The following is a 20,698-nucleotide window of genomic DNA, read 5'->3' on the forward strand; positions in this document are numbered from 1 at the left end:
CACAGAAGTGTGATTGACTTGGAGTTACATTGTGTTGTTTAAGTGTTCCCTTTATTTTTTTGAGCAGTGTATATTCACGCCTAGAAAAACTCCAGCCTTCTGTCATTACTGTCAAATTATTTAAAAAAAGAGGAAGAATGTTCTCTAGTAATACTAGTCAGTGCGAATAGGGCTGTCGCCTTAATAACAACTCCTGCAGAGTTATTTCTTCTAGTAAAATGATACACCAAATGTCGTCAAAATTTGAACTTGGGAACAGGAGTGGAGAAATATTACTTCTTTATTTCTGCATCTTGAGAGAATGCAATGCTCAGTTAGATACCATCTGTAGAGGTGCTGCCTTTATCATAAAAGCGGATAGTATTTCAACCTCATAAAATATGCATCGAAGCCGAACTGAAATCTTATCGGAAACAAGTTGGGTCGTTTTCACTGCTTTCTTTTCCCTTACAACCGGTTAAACTGATGTAAGTTTGACATTTTGCACATAAAACTGTTCGTTTTTTTTGTTGCATTATTGTATTTTCTCCCCAGTCCCTAAACGTCTTTGCTCCGCGAAAGACAACAGAGAAAACTTTACCGATGTCAAGAGTTTATTTAGTCTTCTAGAGTGACATAATGACAAACGAGAAGCCACATGCATCTAATTATAGACAAGTTGACTAACACATAGCCTACCAAAATGTCGGGAATTATAAGCAGATACATATCTAAATGAGGCAACAACAAAAAATCCTGCACCCCCCTGAGAGACCTGAGCCCTAGGACCATACGTCGGGACTACCGGCCGTGGTGACTCCTTGCTGTCCCCAGTCCGCCTGGCCTTGCTGCTATTCCAGTTTCAACTGTTCTGCCTGCGGTTATGGAACCCCTACCTGTCCCAGACCTGCTGTTTTCAACTCTTAATGATCGGCTATGAAAAGCCAACTGAGATTTATTCCTGATTATTATTTGACCATGCTTGTCACTTATGAACATTTTTGAACATCTTGGCATGGTTCTGTTATAATCTCCACCCGGCACAGCCAGAAGAGGACTGGCCACCCCTCATAGCCTGGTTCCTCTCTAGGTTTCTTCCTAGGTTTTGCCTTTCTAGGGAGTTTTTCCTAGCCACCGTGCTTCTACACCTGCATTACTAGCTGTTTGGGGTTTTAGGCTGGGTTTCTGTACAGCACTTCGAGATATTAGCTGATGTAAGAAGGGCTATATAAAATAAAATTGATTGATTGTCAAAGAATCGTTCTGCAGTCTTTGACTGTAGCCTATAGCGCATTTTCTATATTTGATATTTGCGGGTTAGGGTTGGGTGCGGGCCTCAGATTTTCACTTTATCACATGTAGTCGGGCGGTTGCGGATGGGTTATTAGCAATTGCGGGCGGGTGCTGGTGAACAAACAGCTGACTCGCGTACTACTACCGTGTACGTGCTCTGGGGATATACTGTGTACCCTGTGTACCCGGGGTATCCAAACTCTCCACCTCTCTGAGGAGAGGATATCAGTGTGTGGTGCCACTAGCTCCCAGCTGCTGCCTCTCTATCCCAACTCCTCCCGTGTTCTGCAGTTGGAGTTGCACAGATGTTTTACTGTACCATATCACAGCAGCGCCCCTTAGACCGGCTGGGAGGCCATGGCACTGCCATCAGCACTCATTACCCCTGACACCACTGTACCTAATGACATCCCAACCACCACATCTACATACTCAAATGTACTAAATAAATACTAAATGGTTATGAGAAGTATGATGGTCACATTACAGTGGTATATAAATCTCAGTGTGATAAGGCGGTTTCCCCAACTGTTCCACTGTAATAATAATTTCCCATTACACTGTTCCCAGATTCCCCGTTGAACTAATTAGAAGTGTTAACACATCTCTCTGGCTCTGAGAAAATTATGTCCCCCCCCACTAGGAGAAATAAGATTAGGTTAGTACTGTACAGGGGCGCAACTTTGGTTTTAGAAGTAGGGGATACATCATTTTTTATGTTTTTTTAATCCAGTCTGATAAACACTCCAAACAGCCTACCTGACGCTTGGAGGCATTCACATGGTCCTAAAGCACACCATTGCCTCGTTTAGTATCGCATGGTCCTAAAGCACACCATTGTGGGGGGAATTTCAGAATGTGCTCCGTCCCCAGTGAAAGTTGCGCCCCTGCTACTGTATTATAATAGGCCTATGTGCTTGTGTGAAGTAGCTAAAGATCAATAAAATCAATGGGTATCATAGACGGATATACAGTGAATGACATCACAACCATCAGTATGACACACATGAGAATGTATCACTGTGTATGCCATTTTCCGTAACACTGTCATATGATATAGGAGATCGTTATTTAAGACTGTAAGTATTCATATAGAAAGGTCATAGTGACATCATAAAACCAACAACAGCTCTCTTGAGGGATTTGAAAAGTGGTCAAATGGTGCACAAATAACAAAACAGCTACAATAACAGCTAATATGTGACAGTTACTGTATAGCAGTATAATGTAGTGTTGTCACGATGCCAAAATGTTACTAACTATACGATACCAGGCCAAGTATCACGATATCGAGTAGTATCGAGATACCACGGGGGAAAAATCTGAGTGGCCTAACGTCCTGTTCGCCCCGTCCCCCGGACGCTTGTTCCAGTTTTCTAAACGTTCTGTTCATTTGCTACGCAAAAACCTGTCACTTAAATTCACATTTCTACTCAATACATCACATTGAATTCAACTTCACACTGTATAATAGAATACTGCATAGAATGCCTGATTTGCTCATACACATACTGCTTCCAACTTTTAAAACGTTTAACGCCAAACAGAATTTAAGGAGCACCAGAAATATATTTTTTAAATAGTTCAGGCTTACATTAGGCCATATAAATCCTACCTTTGAAGCACATCTCATGCGTAGCAGACCCTTTTTTTTTTCTTCCTGTGCCAATCAAATTTGCGTAGACCTACTGTCAAGTTACCACATTGTTAGCTAGCTAAGTAACATGACTGAACAACGTTGTTTGTTATCAAACCAATAATTAGCGACCCATGATTAGTTTAAGCCGGTGACATGGTTTGTGAAATGATGTAAAATGCTCACGAAGCACGATAGAAAGAATAAAAGGTATCTCCGGTATTATGGGTCGTATTTTTTTTTTACAGTTTCGGCTAGAGACAAGCCATTTCTTTGCTGTAAAGCTGCAAGCATGCCTGTCCATTTCCACTCTCTGGCACTCAGAGGCTGCGTGACAGTGAACTTGCAGTCAACTCAGACTGGCCTGTGCTCTTGGTTATAACAGTCGATGAAATGATGTCAACTTTGCTCACTCTGCACGCTGCTCGAATGCAACAAATGTAACAACAGAAGACTCATCAGGGTCTGCATCTACGCTCGCCACCACAGCTAAATTATATTTTAATTGAGGAATAGATGTGCAGGAAGAGTGGATGGAGATAAGCAGGTGAGTGAGGGTGGTAAGGGATGTGGCTGGCTGATTACAGTTGCCACACGTGATATGCGCATGAAAGTGAAGTGGATATTATTGGACCGGCACATGTCAGAGACTAGTGGCTGTTGCTTAAATTCAACTGAATTTATGAACAAAACTGGCTGTATAAACATTTTATAACAGGCTCCAGCAGGTTCTTTAGATCGGTAGGGCCGAAAATTTGGTAGTATCATATGAAACGGTACTACGGTATTCTAAAATATCGGTATCATAAGTATCATGACGTTTTGGTACCGTGATATTACCGTGGTACCGGTATACCGTGCAACACTAGTATAATGGTATAGCTTAGCCAACGCCTGAGGATGGATAAATGGAACCAATCAGATCAATTGACTTTATTGTCCTCACTGGGGTACTGGAGCCTACTGCTAGGCCTTACCTTGGGGAAGTCATCAATCTCATTGAGCCTCTTCTCTATCTGGAGGCGTCCTCCGTAGCGTGTCACCCCGTACACCACCGTCATCACCGTCTGCTTCACCACCTTCCTGCTGATGAAGCCCTCCAGCACCTGGGCGATCTTCAGACCCTTCTCCGCATCCCGCGCACGGAACTCCTCCACCTATAAAACCCACAGAGAGCACCAAACACATTGTTATCTTGTCCAAAGGGAATCGCACTGACTCAAAAGAGTATCACTCATTGACTCTGACAGGCGCAGAGCATAATATGGGAGCATAAGAGCACCACATTGACAGTACAATGATTTAGACTGTCAGTGACTGTGACACAATTACCACACTGACTCAATAGAGCAGTTGCTTTAGCAGAAGTTTGCTGTATAGCCTGTACAGAACCTGCTGTACTAGTTATAAGTCTACAGTCTGAATCAATGAACTGCAATCACTTTAAAGATACACTGGGTTTATCCTTCCTGTAAACATTGTAACCTGGATGATTGGGGCCCTGTGTGTACAGGAGGTGTTTCTCCTCCCTAGGACTCAGAGCGGAGCTGATTTCATCAGCTGCTTTCTAATCAGAGCTCCCAGGGGTGAGTGGACAATGAGGTAGGAGGGAGCAGAGAGCACTGATACAGCACGATTCTGACGGGCAGCCCAGCTCATTGAGAACTCCTCAATGTACTCTGCTGCTCCAGCTAAATGAGGCTTGATGTTTTTGGCATGGCCACACTGTGCTTTTTTATCAAAACATAAACTCTCCGCTCCCACCGGTGCTAAAGCTCTGGATAAGAGCGTCTGCTAAATGACTAAAATGGAAAATGTAAATGTAAAATCAATAGGCTCACTATTAGCCTCAAATTGTTTCCCCTCTAAAATTTGCAGCTTGGTCAGAGCAGAATCCTTGGACTGTGCCTTCTGTGCTGCAGGGACTGGGGCAAAGAGGAGCTCTGGGGCAAAGAGGCAAAGTAAGCCTGATGTAAGGCTGAGGAGAGCAGGTTATTGTATCCTGTGCTAAGTGCTAAGGAAAAAGTAGACTTGCATTCCCTAGGAGTCCAACCACCAGGTAAATGAATAAAGAAGCAAGCTCGATAATGTGAGACACTCTTCAAGGACCTAAGAAGTTAAATAGAACATGAATTTTGGCATTCCAGCCAAGCTGTTTTGACCCTTGGTGTAAATGCTACAGTATAGGTGGTAAGATAAGGGTGTTTCAACCAGCTCAGCATTAGCTAGAACCCCTGCCCACTGCGCCCTCTGGTGCCCAGGCTGACTGACCTGCTGTGCCACCCCGCTGTAGACATCCTGGGGCACCTCGCAGGGCATGAGGTTCACAGAGGTGGCACCGATCACGTCTCGACCCAGGGCTGCATAGTGCTGAAGGCCGTTACACGAGCCATCCTGAGGGGGAGGAAAGAGAGAGAGAGAGAGAGAGAGAGAGAGAGGGACATGCATCCCTATAACAGATCACAAAACTGGTGGATGGAGACGAGTAGACGGTGTGATACTGCTGGCAGCATTTGTTTCATTCAACAATGACATAGCCCACAGATTGTAATTTTCCAGAGGCTCTCGAGTATCACTTAATTTGCACATAAACGCTAACAGACCATTAAGTACCACTCAAATTACTATGCTCATTCCAAAAGACATCTGGACCTTGACAGCTCACAGACAGACAGACAGACAGACAGACAGAGAGAGAAGGATATAAAGGAAAAGAGAAAGCAAATAAGCAACTTTTATTGGTGGCAAATAAAAGCTTAACGAGGCCATGGATGGAGTCCTGAAGCAGAAAGACAAGGTAGATGGGCTGCTCAGCTCTTTGTGAGGTTTTAACTGGGCATGGATTGTGCTTACCCCTGCAGATTGCTGTACCACCGGCTCTATTACACAGCCAGATCCCAGCCAACAGACAGAAGCTAACTGATGTCTGAACACACCATTTTGGCTGGATCAGCCAGGGCAGCCACTGAGCACAAAGTCAAGTGACATAAAAACAACAATTGATTACCTTGTTAACTTTGACGTGGCTTTTAAAATAACAGTATGATGCATGAGTGAGACATTTCCCGTTAAGAGGTTGTAAATGGGAGCAGCTATAGAAGGGTGTTGAAATAAAAATTGACCCCTAGACCCTAGGAGTAAGCAGTAAGGCAAAAGTTCCACCTACCCTATCAGAGGGTAGTATGGCGATATGACCATATTGCTTACACCTACCTATATAATCCTTTCAGATCTACATGGAGGGTCAAGTGGTAGGGGTTAGAGGTCAGCGTCATTACCTGATGTACAGGAAAGTGGGAGATGAAGTGTGTGGGGTCAGGTGATCTGACGGCATTGGCTATCTCCATACAGCAGGCCAGTGCTTGCCAGGGTTCATCTGCATTCTGCCACCACTTCTTACCCTGCCATGGAAACACACACAACCACATAGACAATGCAGTATTAGATACACAACATCATTTTACTCAATGGTTAGATTATCTCCCAGTGCGTAGAATAATAATCACAATCTACGAGCTCCAACAGTATGATAAGAAACAGAAAACATTGTTAGCAGACTGACGTTGAGGGGGTTGTCTGCAGAGTCCAGGATGTCGTCCATGATGGTGTTGGCATACTCCAGCCTGCCAGCCAGCGAGCTGCGTTTCTTCAGGCCCGTCAGGTTGACCAGGTGGATCTTCAGCCAGTCCAGCCCGCCCGGCCCTAGGGGCTTCCCCTCCGCAAACACCAGGACGGCCCTGGTCACATCGCTGCCCAGGTGGTTGAAGTAGGGCGGGCACGGGTAGGTGCGCCCGCGGAAGTCCATGTTGTGGGGGAACCAGAAGACCTCGTCCCTCATGTGGTTGGCGATGGAGAGTTTATAGAGGGCGTCCATCCTGATGCTGTGCATCTCACTGCACTTCTTCTTGGCCTTGCCCACCTCCCTCTTCAGGTGGGCCTTCTCAGCTGAGGTGAAGGTGGCTGAGTCCTGCTGGTTGTAGCGGGGGATCTTGGGGGCCTCGGAGTTGGGCGGCGGGACGTCCAGCTTCTCGCTGCCCTTGTCGTTGAAGATGGAGATTATGATGTCCAGCAGGGGCTGGTTGATCCTCCAGGCTGCATTGCCCAGCTGGTTGAGGGAGTCCAGCACGGGGTGGAGGTCCGCGTCCTGGCACTTCTCCAGCAGGATCTCATGCTGGTTGGCGCCTTCCACTGCGCGCATCATCTTGGTGGGGGTGAGGAGGTAAGCGCCAAATTTAGCCGAGATCCAGGGCACGGGCGGGCACAGCATGGGCATCACGTAGGAGTCAAAGGTCAGCGTGGTGTCCATGGCATCCTGCTGCATCTGCGTCAGGATGGGGTGCGGCTTGATGAAGCCGACCTGGAGGCAATCACAACACGAGAGATCCAATTAAATACATTAAATATAAACACACAGCTACAGTACCAGTCCAATCAAATATTTGCTCAAAACAGAGCTGAACGTTTCAATTAAGCTTCAGTAAAACAGGCAGACTTATTTGCTGTGACAACACACATTAATCATGGCTTCAGCTAAGGCGTCTGGTTCATAGCAGTTTTAAATCACGTGACAGCCGGAGATGAACTAGCTACTCTCTGAAAGCCTTCACCATCCAAACCCAGCCAGACAGACACAACATTGTAGAGCACTACAGTATAAACCAACAGTGTAGAGAGAGAGAGCTAAAGAGAGAAAGAGAGATATTATAACAGATTCAGTTCAGTCCATCAACCAGGCAGAGCCTAACTGTGCATGTTGTAAAATCATTAGGCTGCACCCCTGCTGGCCTACCCTCTATCCCCCTCAGCCAGCACAGCAGCGGGAGGGGTGGCCAGAGACGAGCTTTGAAACCCACAGCGGACTCCACTGTCAAAGCACATCAAGTCCACCAGGTTGAGACGGCAGCAGGCGCTTTTTTCCCCACCAGGAACGAGGCTCGGAGGACAAAATAGAAAGTGTCTTAATTTCCTTGTCAGTTATCCCAGGGCAGTCAATCAGCCAGCCAATTAAGGGGACAGTAAAAAAAGGATTTGTTTGGAAGCCATTCGTCTTACTCAACTGACCCGCCGTCCACTCTTGCAGGGAAAGCGGTTTTATTATTCATATGCCTATGAGCCCAGACCGTGCAGGCAGAGAGAGTAATATGAGGGAGCTGAGCTGTGAGAGAGGAGAGCTGAAGACAGATGGAGAAGCTATGACAGACAGCCCTGTCCAAAACCAAGGTCGCCTGTTATGTTCTGGCTGCTTTTCACTGCTGCACTACCAATCGATTTCGCTCATAAATGGCGACATGAAGAATAAGGCATGACACGAAAATTAGTTGAGGAACCAACCCTAAGCCTGGGAAATTGGGTGAATAAATTGGGAGAAAATAACTGCCATAAATCACTTCAACTAACACTTCCACTCTAGTATATTTTTTACCTGTTTGTTACTGCGGAAGGTATACATGTGGTAGAGCACAGGGATGAGCTTTCGGTCGTAGGCAGAGTTGAGGATGTCGCTGTTCACCTTCATGTGCTTGACCATGAGGTCCACCAGGTAGGTACCCAGCTCCACCACCACCGCATGAGGCCAGTGGGTCTCGTCCCCCAGCAGGGAGGGACCAGAGCTATGCTCTGCCTCCAGCTTCCACCATCGCTCCCTAGGCAATACATCAAACTCCTGCAAGGTACAGTAAGGAGGTTTTCTTTAAGTCAAACAGTAGGTAAATTATTTTATATGTCTTCTAATTGCATGCAGATAAAGACCAGATGTGGAAGAGTGTCATACCTTAGAGTCATTGGCCAGTAGCTCAGTATATTCATTGTAGATATGGCTAAGCTTGTCCACCATCTGGTTGTGTACCTTCATGCGGATGCAGAACTTGTTGTGGACCCTGTTGCCCAGCTCCTTGGCCAGGACGTGGAGAGACTCCCCACTGGGAGGCAGGTTGGACAGACTCTGACCACAGACAAAGAGCAACATAATTAGGATCATCTGTATTTTATAGAATGACATTTTATGTAATGCTACAAAGTTGCTAAATAAACCTCAACCCTGAACTCTAAATACAACAGAGGTCTATAGGACCCATGGTCATAGATACTGCTGGGATTCAGTGGGTTTTACCTGAGGGATCCAAGCACAGAACCTTGTGGAAAGCCAAATTCAACTTTGGAACATTCAGATTATTACCTTTCAAAAAGGTACCACTTAAAACAACAGATGTGTATATGACCCAAGGTCCAATATACTGATATTATTCAGCGGGTTATATACTTGGACCATGATGTCCACATAGTCATTTTCATCCAGCAGACAGAGGTAGGGGTAGAGGCTGAGTCTGACGGCCTTCTGGGTGCTGCTGGCCAGGATCATCTTGCTCTCCCTCAGGGCCCCAACCAGGGCTTTGTGCCACACTAACCGCTGCTCCGTCAGAAGGTGCCGCTGAAACAGACACGTACAACACCATCAACATGGTCTCACTCTAATACTGCATGGTCCTGTGTTTTTCTGGTGGATGAAAACATGTTCTGCCTTATATCCACTCTGGACATGAGTTCAAAATTGACTTAAGGTTAAACAACAAAACACATTAGATCTGTCGTTCTGTGGTATTCAGCACATACAGTTGCCAAATACACTGAGTGTAGAAAACATTAGGAACACCTGCTCTTCCGATGACAGACTGACCAGGTGAAAGCTATGACCCCTTATTGATATCACTTGTTAAACCCACTTCAATCAGTGTAGATGAAGGGGAGGAGACAGGTTAAATAAGGATTTTCAAGCCTTGAGACATGGATTGTGTATGTGTGCCATTCAGAGGGTGAATGGGCAAGACAAAAGATTGAAGTGCCTTTGAACAGGGGCTGGTAGTAGCAGGGTTTCCATTAGCCTGTAATAGCCAGCTTTTGTCCGATAAAATAATTGTGCCGGCCAATTGTCCGGGAGAAGAAGAAGAAATCCCATTGCGAAATAATGTTTTTAGCCTCTTCATTGATGAAAATACCAGTCGATGTAAATACTGGTCATGCTTTTCGGTCTATATTTTAATTTGCATAATTTAGTGGAATTAAATTGGCGTGTGTACAGTATATTCGTTATGTGTCTTATTTATCACACAGGTACAGCATACAGATACGGAGCCTTTGAGTGGAAAATATGTCAGACAGCGCAAGAGCTTCTGCTGCAGCATCTTGTGGTGCTTTCAAGACAACTGGGAAGTTTCCTGGGTAGTGGCGCCGCATTTTCCTAACGGAAACCCTGGGTAATAGGTGCCAGGCGCACCGGTTTGAGTGTGTCAAGAACTGCAACGCTGCTGGGTTTTTCAAGCTCAACAGTTTCCCGTGTGTATCAAGAATGGTCCAACACCCAAAGGACATCCAGACAACTTGACACAACTGTGGGAAGCATTGGAGTCAACATGGGCCAGCATCCCTGTGGAACGCTTTCGACACATTGTAGAGTCCATGCCCCGACGAATTGAGGCTGTTCTGATGGCAAAATGGGGTGCAACTCAATATTTGGAAGGTATTCCTAATGTTTTGTACAATGTTTGGCACCCTTGCACTTTATTTGTGTAATTTTTACCCTCTTTTTCCCCTAATTTCGTGATTACGATCTTGTCTCATTGCTCCGAAACATGACCCGCCAAACCGCGATTCTTAACATCCGCTTGCTTAACCCGGAAGCCAGCTGCACCAAAGTGTCGGAGGAAACACCGTTCAACTGACAACCGAAGTCAGCCTGCAGGCGCCCGGCCAGCCACAAGGAGTCGCTAGAGCGCGATGAGCCAAGTAAAGCTCCACCGGCCAAACCGTCCCCTAACCCGCACGACGCTGGGCCAATTGTGCGCCGCCCTATGGGACTCCCGGTCTGGGATCGAACCCCAGGCTGTAGTGACGCCGCAACACTGTGATGCAGTGCCTTAGACCGCTGCGCTGCTCGGGAGGCCCACTCTTGCACTCTTTCAATGGAGGTCAATGAAGCAGAATATTATGTTTTCTCTTTGAAAAACGGATTGAATGGCTATTTTTACCCTGTAGGCACCTCCAACTTACCACAGATGAGATAAATTACATTTTTGGGGTTCTGTGCAGTTGTAAATCAAACAAATACACGTGTGAACACAAGGTTTTTCAATTTCAACTTATTTGAGAAATAAATAGTGAATAATGCAAATGTGCCAATATATTTGGTGAATCTGTATGTGTTCAGATTCAGAGATGGTGAGAGAACAGAACAGAAGTCTCCAGTCAGGTTGTAAAACCAGGTCAGCCCTCCATCCAGGGGACTGTCATATTCCCCATCCATGCCAGGAGGAGAGAGCCCAGCTGACACCGAGCAGATAGGCTGGCCTGGCCTGTAAAGGTGATTCAGCTCCCTCCCCAGGAGAACCCCATTACAATATATTATCATTCTGCTTTGCCTGCTGTAAATGTTGCAGGACCACCAGGGACCCTCGTCCTCCCGCTCCCAGTCTGAAACATTGCCTGGAAATGCAGGGAGAGTTTAAACTGTAAATGCCAATGCCTGGCCCCAGACCACTGAGATATGGGGAGAGGGACACATCGCAGGAATAATATAACTGATGTCTGGTGGCCTCAATGTATAATGTTCAAAGTTTTCACTAAAGTCTGGACATAAACTTTTCTCACAGTTGACACTGACTGAACATAAAAAAATCAACATCATGAAAATATATGATTTTGTCATTGGTAGTGCTGAGCGATTAGGGTTTTTTGAGGTTGGTTTGGTTTCGGAAAAAGAAAAGAAAAGAAGGGTTTATAAAAAAAGAAATACATGAATGCTGTAACACAGAATAAAACAATTAATAAAAGTCCCATAATGGTAGTGACTGTCCATTACTGCTTATCACTTACTAAGCATAATTTATTCACATTACTTTAATAAAATATTTCAGTTGTTGTGTATATTTATTATTTCATTCCAAGTCATCATCTCATCTCTATAGAGCTGCTGCCTATTCTGTCTGACAAAATCACTATTTTGTAGTTCTTCAAAGTAAATAATGCATACTTTTATGACTGCTGAATACCAACTATCAATCACTTAGATCATGTATTTTAGGGTAGATACCTCGCGAAGCTACAGCTGCTCTCTATAATCACCTCACGATCGCGCATTCTTCTCTCTTCTGTAGCAGGAAGCGTAAAAGAAACACAGACTGGACAAGTAGATGCAAAATGGATTATGGCGATTGTAGTTAATTACCGCATTTTATGCGCAAAACTATTTTTAGAATATTGGCCTGTTGGAAACTACAACTCCCTACTACATCGCACAGTTCAGGACCTGATTTATCTCTATAGAATCTGTGCGATGTGTGCATTGAGCTCACAGAAAAATAACCGACATTCGGTTAATTGCTCAGTACTAGTCATTGGCAATGGATTAAATACAATGTCCCCCAAACAATGTAAAGTGATTTGAGATCTTATATTAAATAAGAAATAAACCATGGTTGTGTTTCAGTGCATCACTACGGTGTATTACTATAGTGTATTTCAGTGTGTTACTATTCCATACTGTATTACTATAGTGTATTTCAGTGTGTTACTATTCCATACTGTATTACTATAGTGTATTTCAGTGTGTTACTATTCCATACTGTATTACTATAGTGTATTTCAGTGTGTTACTATTCCATACTGTATTACTATAGTGTATTTCAGTGTGTTACTATTCCATACTGTATTACTATAGTGTATTTCAGTGTGTTACTATTCCATACTGTATTACTATAGTGTATTTCAGTGTGTTACTATTCCATACTGTATTACTATAGTGTATTTCAGTGTGTTACTATTCCATACTGTATTACTATAGTGTATTTCAGTGTGTTACTATTCCATACTGTATTACTATAGTGTATTTCAGTGTGTTACTATTCCATACTGTATTACTATAGTGTATTTCAGTGTGTTACTATTCCATACTGTATTACTATAGTGTATTTCAGTGTTACTATTCCATACTGTATTACTATAGTGTATTTCAGTGTGTTACTATTCCATACTGTATTACTATAGTGTATTTCAGTGTGTTACTATTCCATATTGTATTACTATAGTGTATTTCAGTGTGTTACTATTCCATACTGTATTACTATAGTGTATTTCAGTGTGTTACTATTCCATACTGTATTACTATAGTGTATTTCAGTGTGTTACTATTCCATACTGTATTACTATAGTGTATTTCAGTGTTACTATTCCATACTGTATTACTATAGTGTATTTCAGTGTGTTACTATTCCATACTGTATTACTATAGTGTATTTCAGTGTTACTATTCCATACTGTATTACTATAGTGTATTTCAGTGTGTTACTATTCCATACTGTATTACTATAGTGTATTTCAGTGTTACTATTCCATACTGTATTACTATAGTAGCATATTTCAGTGTAACTCCAGCTGTAGGTGGTCAGTTTGTTTACCATCTTGGCCATGTGTGGGGTGACAGGCTTCATGGCCTCCACAGAATGAATGGTGATGGTGCTGGCCTGCTCCATGCTCAGCTGACGGCTGAACCTCTCCCGCAGCTCGTCCAGGCTGAAGGCCATCTTGGGGTATTTAGCATCCACCCTCTGAAACACACACAGACAGAAAAGAGGGTCAGGGGGGCCATAAACAGACTGGGATCTCCAGGGAGAGACTACTACCTTGCATCACAGGAGACACACACTGGAAGGGAGCCTACATTAAACCTAATGTCTATTATTAGACTCAATAGTAGATACATTCTGGTAAATCAATGTTTCCTCGTGGAGAATACACACATAGCTTTGATACATTTTGGAATGTGTGCGTGGGAGTGTGTCCACGCTGTGTGTGTGTGTGTACAATCCTGGCCAAAGACAGGGTGTGTGTGCTGAATAATGAGGGAGTGTGGTGATGGGGAGGGTTCTGTCAGGTCAGGGTGCTGAGCTGATAGAGGGAGAAGCAGACAGAGCTCAGTCTGCTTCCAACACACAGAGCCTTACCCAGCCTTAATCACTAGACGCTCAGCACCACAAGACTATAAAGCAAAACAAATGGCTTATTATGCTCAGTGTTAAAAGGTATAGTCATGTCCTGTGTGCTCCATCAAATTGTATTACTGTGGGCTGGTACCTTGACCGATTGGCAATTCATTTCAGAGAAATCGAATGATATGTCTTTACATAGGAGTATGGATATTCACATGTTTACATCTAGAATTGGATGGTAACATTTAAAGTCAGTGTAGTTCTCTGTGTGTGTAGTGTGTGCTTATATTTGTCCTTCTTCACACATGTACAAGTGGCTATTAATACACGTGTGTGAATTGGAAATGTGTTTTTTGCATATCCCACTCTCCCTGAGACACCCTCAGAGAGCGGGGTCACAGCCAGGGTCTGCCATTCAACGGTGACCCTGGAGCAATTATGATGAAGTGCCTTGCTCAATGGCACAAACAGATTTTTCACCTTGTCGGCTCTGGGATTCCAACCAGCAACCTTTTGCTTACTGGCCCAACAGGGCGGGTGTGTGTAGTGCTTGGAGTGAAGGCACTGCAGTCACCTGACAGAGACAAATAAGGATGAAACGAGGGCACAAACTAATGCAAACCAAACTCACAAAGCCTTAATTAACGGCCAGTAGATATGCAAATTAACTTTCATCCTATCACCCTCCCTGTGGCTAATTAAAAAATTAATATGCTTATATCATTATGTGCTGCTGCTTTAAGCTTAACCAGCACCAAAAAGGTCTGGCAGCCACCCAATTAAAAACCCATAGAAAGGGACAGCGCATATACACTGACTATATAAATACAGAGCTGGCTAAGTGGTCCAGCTGGAAGTGTACGGAGTAGGCCTACATACTGAGAGGTGTGCTTTTACATGTTGTCATTTATTATTGAAAGAGGGCGTCAGTAGCCTGTGCAAGGACACCTGGGTATTATCAGTAAACACATTCAATAGGTGTTGATGTGGTACAGTGTGGTGCATTATTAACCCAGGAGACAAACACTAAATCTGTCCTCAAAAGGAGAGGAGACTGCACGCTATTGGACAGCAGCCAAAATAAAGGTTCCCTGGGAGATACATCACTTGGGTATTGGCTCTACTGCACTACATCATGGCATAATACTACCTTCTCTATGGAGTAGATGGGCTCTTAATCTTTTCTTTAAGACCAAGCTTTGCTGCTGAGAAACGACAGTATATACACTGACGTATTTGGACGCATCTCTGTGTAGGTCTCAGACATTGTGTTTCAGTGTGTCTACGGCAGTTCATGCTGGGCCATGAGAGGGGACTGAATAATAAGCATTTGTTCATGTGCATCGTTGTTTGCGTGTGGAGAAGTGAGTCAGATGCTTGTTGCTGCCCAGGGGCTTTGAGATTGTCCAGAGAGGGAGCAGTGCCATGCGATGCCCGGCTATCAGCATGGGCCAGAATGGGACAACTACCACGCCTCTCTCCCTTTCCTTCTACTTCTCCTCACGCTCTCTGTTTTCTAGGGCCCCTGGCAAAGACATAACTGTCAGCTAAGCCATAGCCCAGGGCGGGAGAGGGCTCCAAAATGAATGACCACTCAAAGATGGCTGTGTGCTTTATAAGTATAGAAACACATTGCATACATATAAATCCCGACTGATCTAATCAAAAGGGGGTGAGGGCAATTAAGAAAAAAATAACAAAATCTCCAATGACAATGTCTAAATAGTAGATCAAACTGCATTTCCTACAACTTCATACATTTTCCAAATAGTACATTACGCAAATTATATTTTAATGAGCTTTTGCCGACAGTAATTGAGACTTCTCATGAGACGGTGTTATGAAACCTTGGCACTGAGTAAACAACAACAACTCTCTCATCCAGTCCTCAATTATGAAAGCAGTAGCAGATTGTAAATGTTGCAGATCTCGGGTGGGTTTGCAATGGCACCGCAGCTTATTCCCTATATAGTGCACTACTTTTGACCAGAGCCCCAAGGCCCTGGTCAAAAGTAGTGCACTATAAAGTTAATAGGGTGCCATTTGGTACGTATCGCCTATGTCGTTTGGCCTGTTTTACATGTAGTCAGCTGCACAGTGTTCTGTTGACCTTTCCAAGATATGATAGATCATATGCTCTCCTGGTACACCCCACCCAGCCCCCTTAGTTACACAGGAAGTAGGGCTGTGACAGTAATTGAATACCCATGTAACTGACAGTTATGGATGAAGACCATCATGAAAATAAATTAATTTTGGGGAAAACATTTATATTTTTTGTATAACATCAGTCTTCTTTTAAAAAAGGTTGGATGTGTCTGACTATTCATTAATTATTCAACAGCAGTATACAAGGTCGTTCTGGCTCTGAGGCCTATAATGCACTACTGTTGTGTCAAATGGACAATGGGCCAGTCCTCTCCAACTTGGCATGGTATAATTTGATACAGAATATTTTCTTAATTTATAGACCAATCAACGCTGATAAATAGGCTATGGAAATCTTACGTGCATTTGTTTCTATTTTAATGATTGTCAATTTCATACTATCGCATCGCTGTCTCTCTCCCCTTTAGACTTCCCTTGTCAATTCATTATCTTATAGCCTACTTTAGGAAAGCCTAAGGTAGGCCTAGCTTTTTAAATACGTTTTAAGGAAAGGATAAATATTTGCTTGTGTCTGACATACGCTGGTTGCTTTGATTGACGGGTCCTTTTATGGGGGTGTGTGTGTGTGTGAGTTTGCTGATTCTGTCTATAGGCCTATATGTTCATTCAGAAAGTTTTCTAAAGTAGCCTGTCTGGACGCCATCTCTTTAGTAAGAATCAAACATTCCTGTCATGATTTAATCTTGTAAAATGCCAATTTTCAGTCACTTAGGCTACATTATTTCTCATTACGGCGTCCTCTCTTTAAAGAACATATGCCAATGCCACTGAATGACCACAGCAGCAGGGTTTGTGACGTTATGTGAATATTTCAGGAAATTTTGAAGAAACCATCGACTTCATGTGAATGGATTTGTGCGTCAAAATAGGATCCGTATAATTTGTAATTTTTTGCATTAAAGCCAACAGACAAGGACAAGATAGGCATATCTTTATTTTGACTCCGTCATGCGCGAATGTTGTGTCAATACGAAAAATGTGATAGCTCCTCTCCAACCTGGCATTTCTTAATAAATAGATTAATATTTATAAGTAATAACCTGAATAATAATTAAATGCCATGATAATAACGAAGTGTAATGGTTTGTTTCAAATACAGTGGGGAAAAAAAGTATTTAGTCAGCCACCAATTGTGCAAGTTCTCCCACTTAAAAAGATGAGAGAGGCCTGTAATTTTCATCATAGGTACACGTCAACTATGACAGACAAAATGAGAAGAAAAAAAATCCAGAAAATCACATTGTAGGATTTTTAATGAATGTATTTGCAAATTATGGTGGAAAATAAGTATTTGGTCAATAACAAAAGTTTCTCAATACTTTGTTATATACCCTTTGTTGGCAATGACACAGGTCAAACATTTTCTGTAAGTCTTCACAAGGTTTTCACACACTGTTGCTGGTATTTTGGCCCATTCCTCCATGCAGATCTCCTCTAGAGCAGTGATGTTTTGGGGCTGTCGCTGGGCAACACGGACTTTCAACTCCCTCCAAAGATTTTCTATGGGGTTGAGATCTGGAGACTGGCTAGGCCACTCCAGGACCTTGAAATGCTTCTTACGAAGCCACTCCTTCGTTGCCCGGGCGGTGTGTTTGGGATCATTGTCATGCTGAAAGACCCAGCCACGTTTCATCTTCAATGCCCTTGCTGATGGAAGGAGGTTTTCACTCAAAATCTCACGATACATGGCCCCATTCATTCTTTCCTTTACACGGATCAGTCGTCCTGGTCCCTTTGCAGAAAAACAGCCCCAAAGCATGATGTTTCCACCCCCATGCTTCACAGTAGGTATGGTATTCTTTGGATGCAACTCAGCATTCTTTGTCCTCCAAACACGACGAGTTGAGTTTTTACCAAAAAGTTCTATTTTGGTTTATCTGACCATATGACATTCTCCCAATCCTCTTCTGGATCATCCAAATGAACTCTAGCAAACTTCAGACGGGCCTGGACATGTACTGGCTTAAGCAGGGGGACACGTCTGGCACTGCAGGATTTGAGTCCCTGGCGGCGTAGTGTGTTACTGATGGTAGGCTTTGTTACTTTGGTCCCAGCTCTCTGCATGTCATTCACTAGGTCCCCCCGTGTGGTTCTGGGATTTTTGCTCACCGTTCTTGTGATCATTTTGACCCCACGGGGTGAGATCTTGCGTGGAGCCCCAGATCGAGGGAGATTATCAGTGGTCTTGTATGTCTTCCATTTCCTAATAATTGCTCCCACAGTTGATTTCTTCAAACCAAGCTGCTTACCTATTGCAGATTCAGTCTTCCCAGCCTGGTGCAGGTCTACAATTTTATTTCTGGTGTCCTTTGACAGCTCTTTGGTCTTGGCCATAGTGGAGTTTGGAGTGTGACTGTTTGAGGTTGTGGACAGGTGTCTTTTATACTGATAACAAGTTCAAACAGGTGCCATTAATACAGGTAACAAGTGGAGGACAGAGGAGCCTCTTAAAGAAGAAGTTACAGGTCTGTGAGAGCCAGAAATCTTGCTTGTTTGTAGGTGACCAAATACTTATTTTCCACCATAATTTGCAAATAAATTCATTAAAAATCCTACAATGTGATTTTCTGGATTATTTTTTCTCAATTTGTCTGTCATAGTTGACGTGTACCTATGATGAAAATTGCAGGCCTCTCTCATCTTTTTAAGTGGGAGAACTTGCACAATTGGTGGCTGACTAAATACTTTTTTTCCCCACTGTAGGTTCTATTAAGAAGCATATCCATGTAAACAAGTGTACAAAGAATTGTCAAGTCCCCTTTTTACATAGAGCCTTATAGGCCTGAGACAAATTGTAACATACATTTAAACAAATTGGACACATACGAAAAATAAAGGAAAAAGGAAAGAAATGGAAAAACCAGTAAGTGTAATTCAATAGTGAAATTCCACGTTTCTTTTGAGTCTGATAGCCTATGCTTTACATTGTGTCAATACGAAAATGTTACAATCCTCTCCAATTCTTAATCTGTATACTAGACTAATATTTAGAGGTAATAACTTGAATAATAATAATGAAATGCTCCTGATAATAACTAAGTGTAATGGTAATAGTGAAGTTGCAGAGAAAATCCACGGTTATGTTGGTGACCATGTGCATTGGCCTGGCAAATTACCTAACCTCAAATTCCAAGACAGTCACAGACCTAACAGGAAGAGAGCCAGGCATATCATTACTGGCATGGCACCCTGCAAAATGTCAGCCTGACAAATAAGTCGGGTTGGGAATTGCCAGGGACCTCACGATACGATATTATCTCGATACTCTGGTGCCGATAGGATATGTATTGCGATTCGATACTGTGATTTTATTGCGATTCAATGTTCCAAAAAAGAGGGAGCCAAGATAAAACGTTTTGATCAGTCATGGAAATAGAAGTACTGAAAGCAAATTGGCTGCCTATTAAAAAAGATAATGGAGAACAAGCTATGAAGGAAAAATACTGGAGTTTTGGTGCAGGTACAGCCAACTAGTGCAAAAATAATATTGCGATATTGTCAAAACGATACGATAGATCATCAAAAATAATATCCCGATATGTAACTATACCAATTTTTCTCCCAACACTAAAAATAAGAGAATGAATGTAGTGCAAGCACTGCTAAAAATACAACCCTGTACTGTAAAAAGGCTGGAAATGAATCACATGAGGAAGCAGAGCAAAGCAGCACCTCCAGATAGAGAGCAGCGTTTTGCCACCACGTCTAAAAATGGATACCATGACACCTGTCTGAAAGGAGGAGTGACAATCATATCATTCATAGTCATGCTGCTAGTGCTAGGGTCTCCTGGCAGGCACATTCCTCATTCACACTCCTGCTCCAACTCTACACAGTCAGCCCAACTAAGCACTTATTTAACACCCACTTCATCACTACTCCTTGAACCCTACTTTGTCAGTTGTTGTTTTTCTATGATGATGTCATCATCAATAAATTCATCAAGCTTTCTCTGTTCCCGAATATTGTTTTCCTTTGCTCTACCAACAGACTGTATGTAGGACAACAACATGAGGTCTAAAAAGAAGTGTACTCTGTATGTTCAAAAATACATGCAGCTAATGCACCATGATTTCATAGAGCTTGTTATAGGACATAAAAACATGACGTAGTCCAACCACTGCTTTCAGAGAGCCCTCCAGGCATGGACTGAGAAGACGCAAGGAAGGGGGCCAAAGAGACATTTCTGTCTCCAACAATGGAAGTAGTGTTCTATTCTATGTCATATCTACTTACTATAGATGTGATAATTATTATATTTGACTCTATTCTAGTCGACTCTACTCGTGGGATGAGGTGTCTACTCTATTCATGGGTTGAGGTGTCTACTCTACGCATGGGTTTAGGTGCCTACTCCATTCATGGGTTGAGGTGTCTACTCTACGCATGGGTTTAGGTGCCTACTCCATTCATGGGTTGAGGTGTCTACTCTACTCATGGGTTGAGGTGTCTACTCTACTCATGGGTTGAGGTGTCTACTCTACTCATGGGTTGAGGTGTCTACTCTACTCATGGGTTGAGGTGTCTACTCTACTCATGGGTTGAGGTGTCTACTCTACTCATGGGTTGAGGTGTCTACTCTACTCATGGGTTGAGGTGTCTACTCTACTCATGGGTTGAGGTGTCTACTCTACTCATGGGTTGA

General features: G+C 43.3%; 1 protein-coding gene across 1 annotated transcript in view; it reads right to left on the reverse strand.

Annotated features, from left to right (window-relative positions):
• The window catches only part of LOC311131421 (DNA-directed RNA polymerase, mitochondrial-like), an 85,191-nt gene that overhangs the window by 45,298 nt on the left and 19,195 nt on the right, over positions 1-20,698 (reverse strand). Inside the window, exons 6-13 of the mRNA XM_084164395.1 lie at positions 13,354-13,503; positions 9,168-9,335; positions 8,679-8,849; positions 8,331-8,570; positions 6,471-7,265; positions 6,187-6,309; positions 5,180-5,302; positions 3,886-4,065 (exon numbers count right to left, since the gene is read on the reverse strand). Of these exons, the coding sequence (XP_084020521.1) occupies positions 3,886-4,065; positions 5,180-5,302; positions 6,187-6,309; positions 6,471-7,265; positions 8,331-8,570; positions 8,679-8,849; positions 9,168-9,335; positions 13,354-13,503 (1,950 nt within the window). The remainder of the gene's footprint in view (positions 1-3,885; positions 4,066-5,179; positions 5,303-6,186; positions 6,310-6,470; positions 7,266-8,330; positions 8,571-8,678; positions 8,850-9,167; positions 9,336-13,353; positions 13,504-20,698) is intronic.

The sequence above is a fragment of the Coregonus lavaretus genome (assembly GCF_964263955.1).
Source record: "Coregonus lavaretus genome assembly, chromosome: 6".
In the NCBI taxonomy this organism is placed as follows: Eukaryota; Metazoa; Chordata; class Actinopteri; order Salmoniformes; family Salmonidae; genus Coregonus; species Coregonus lavaretus.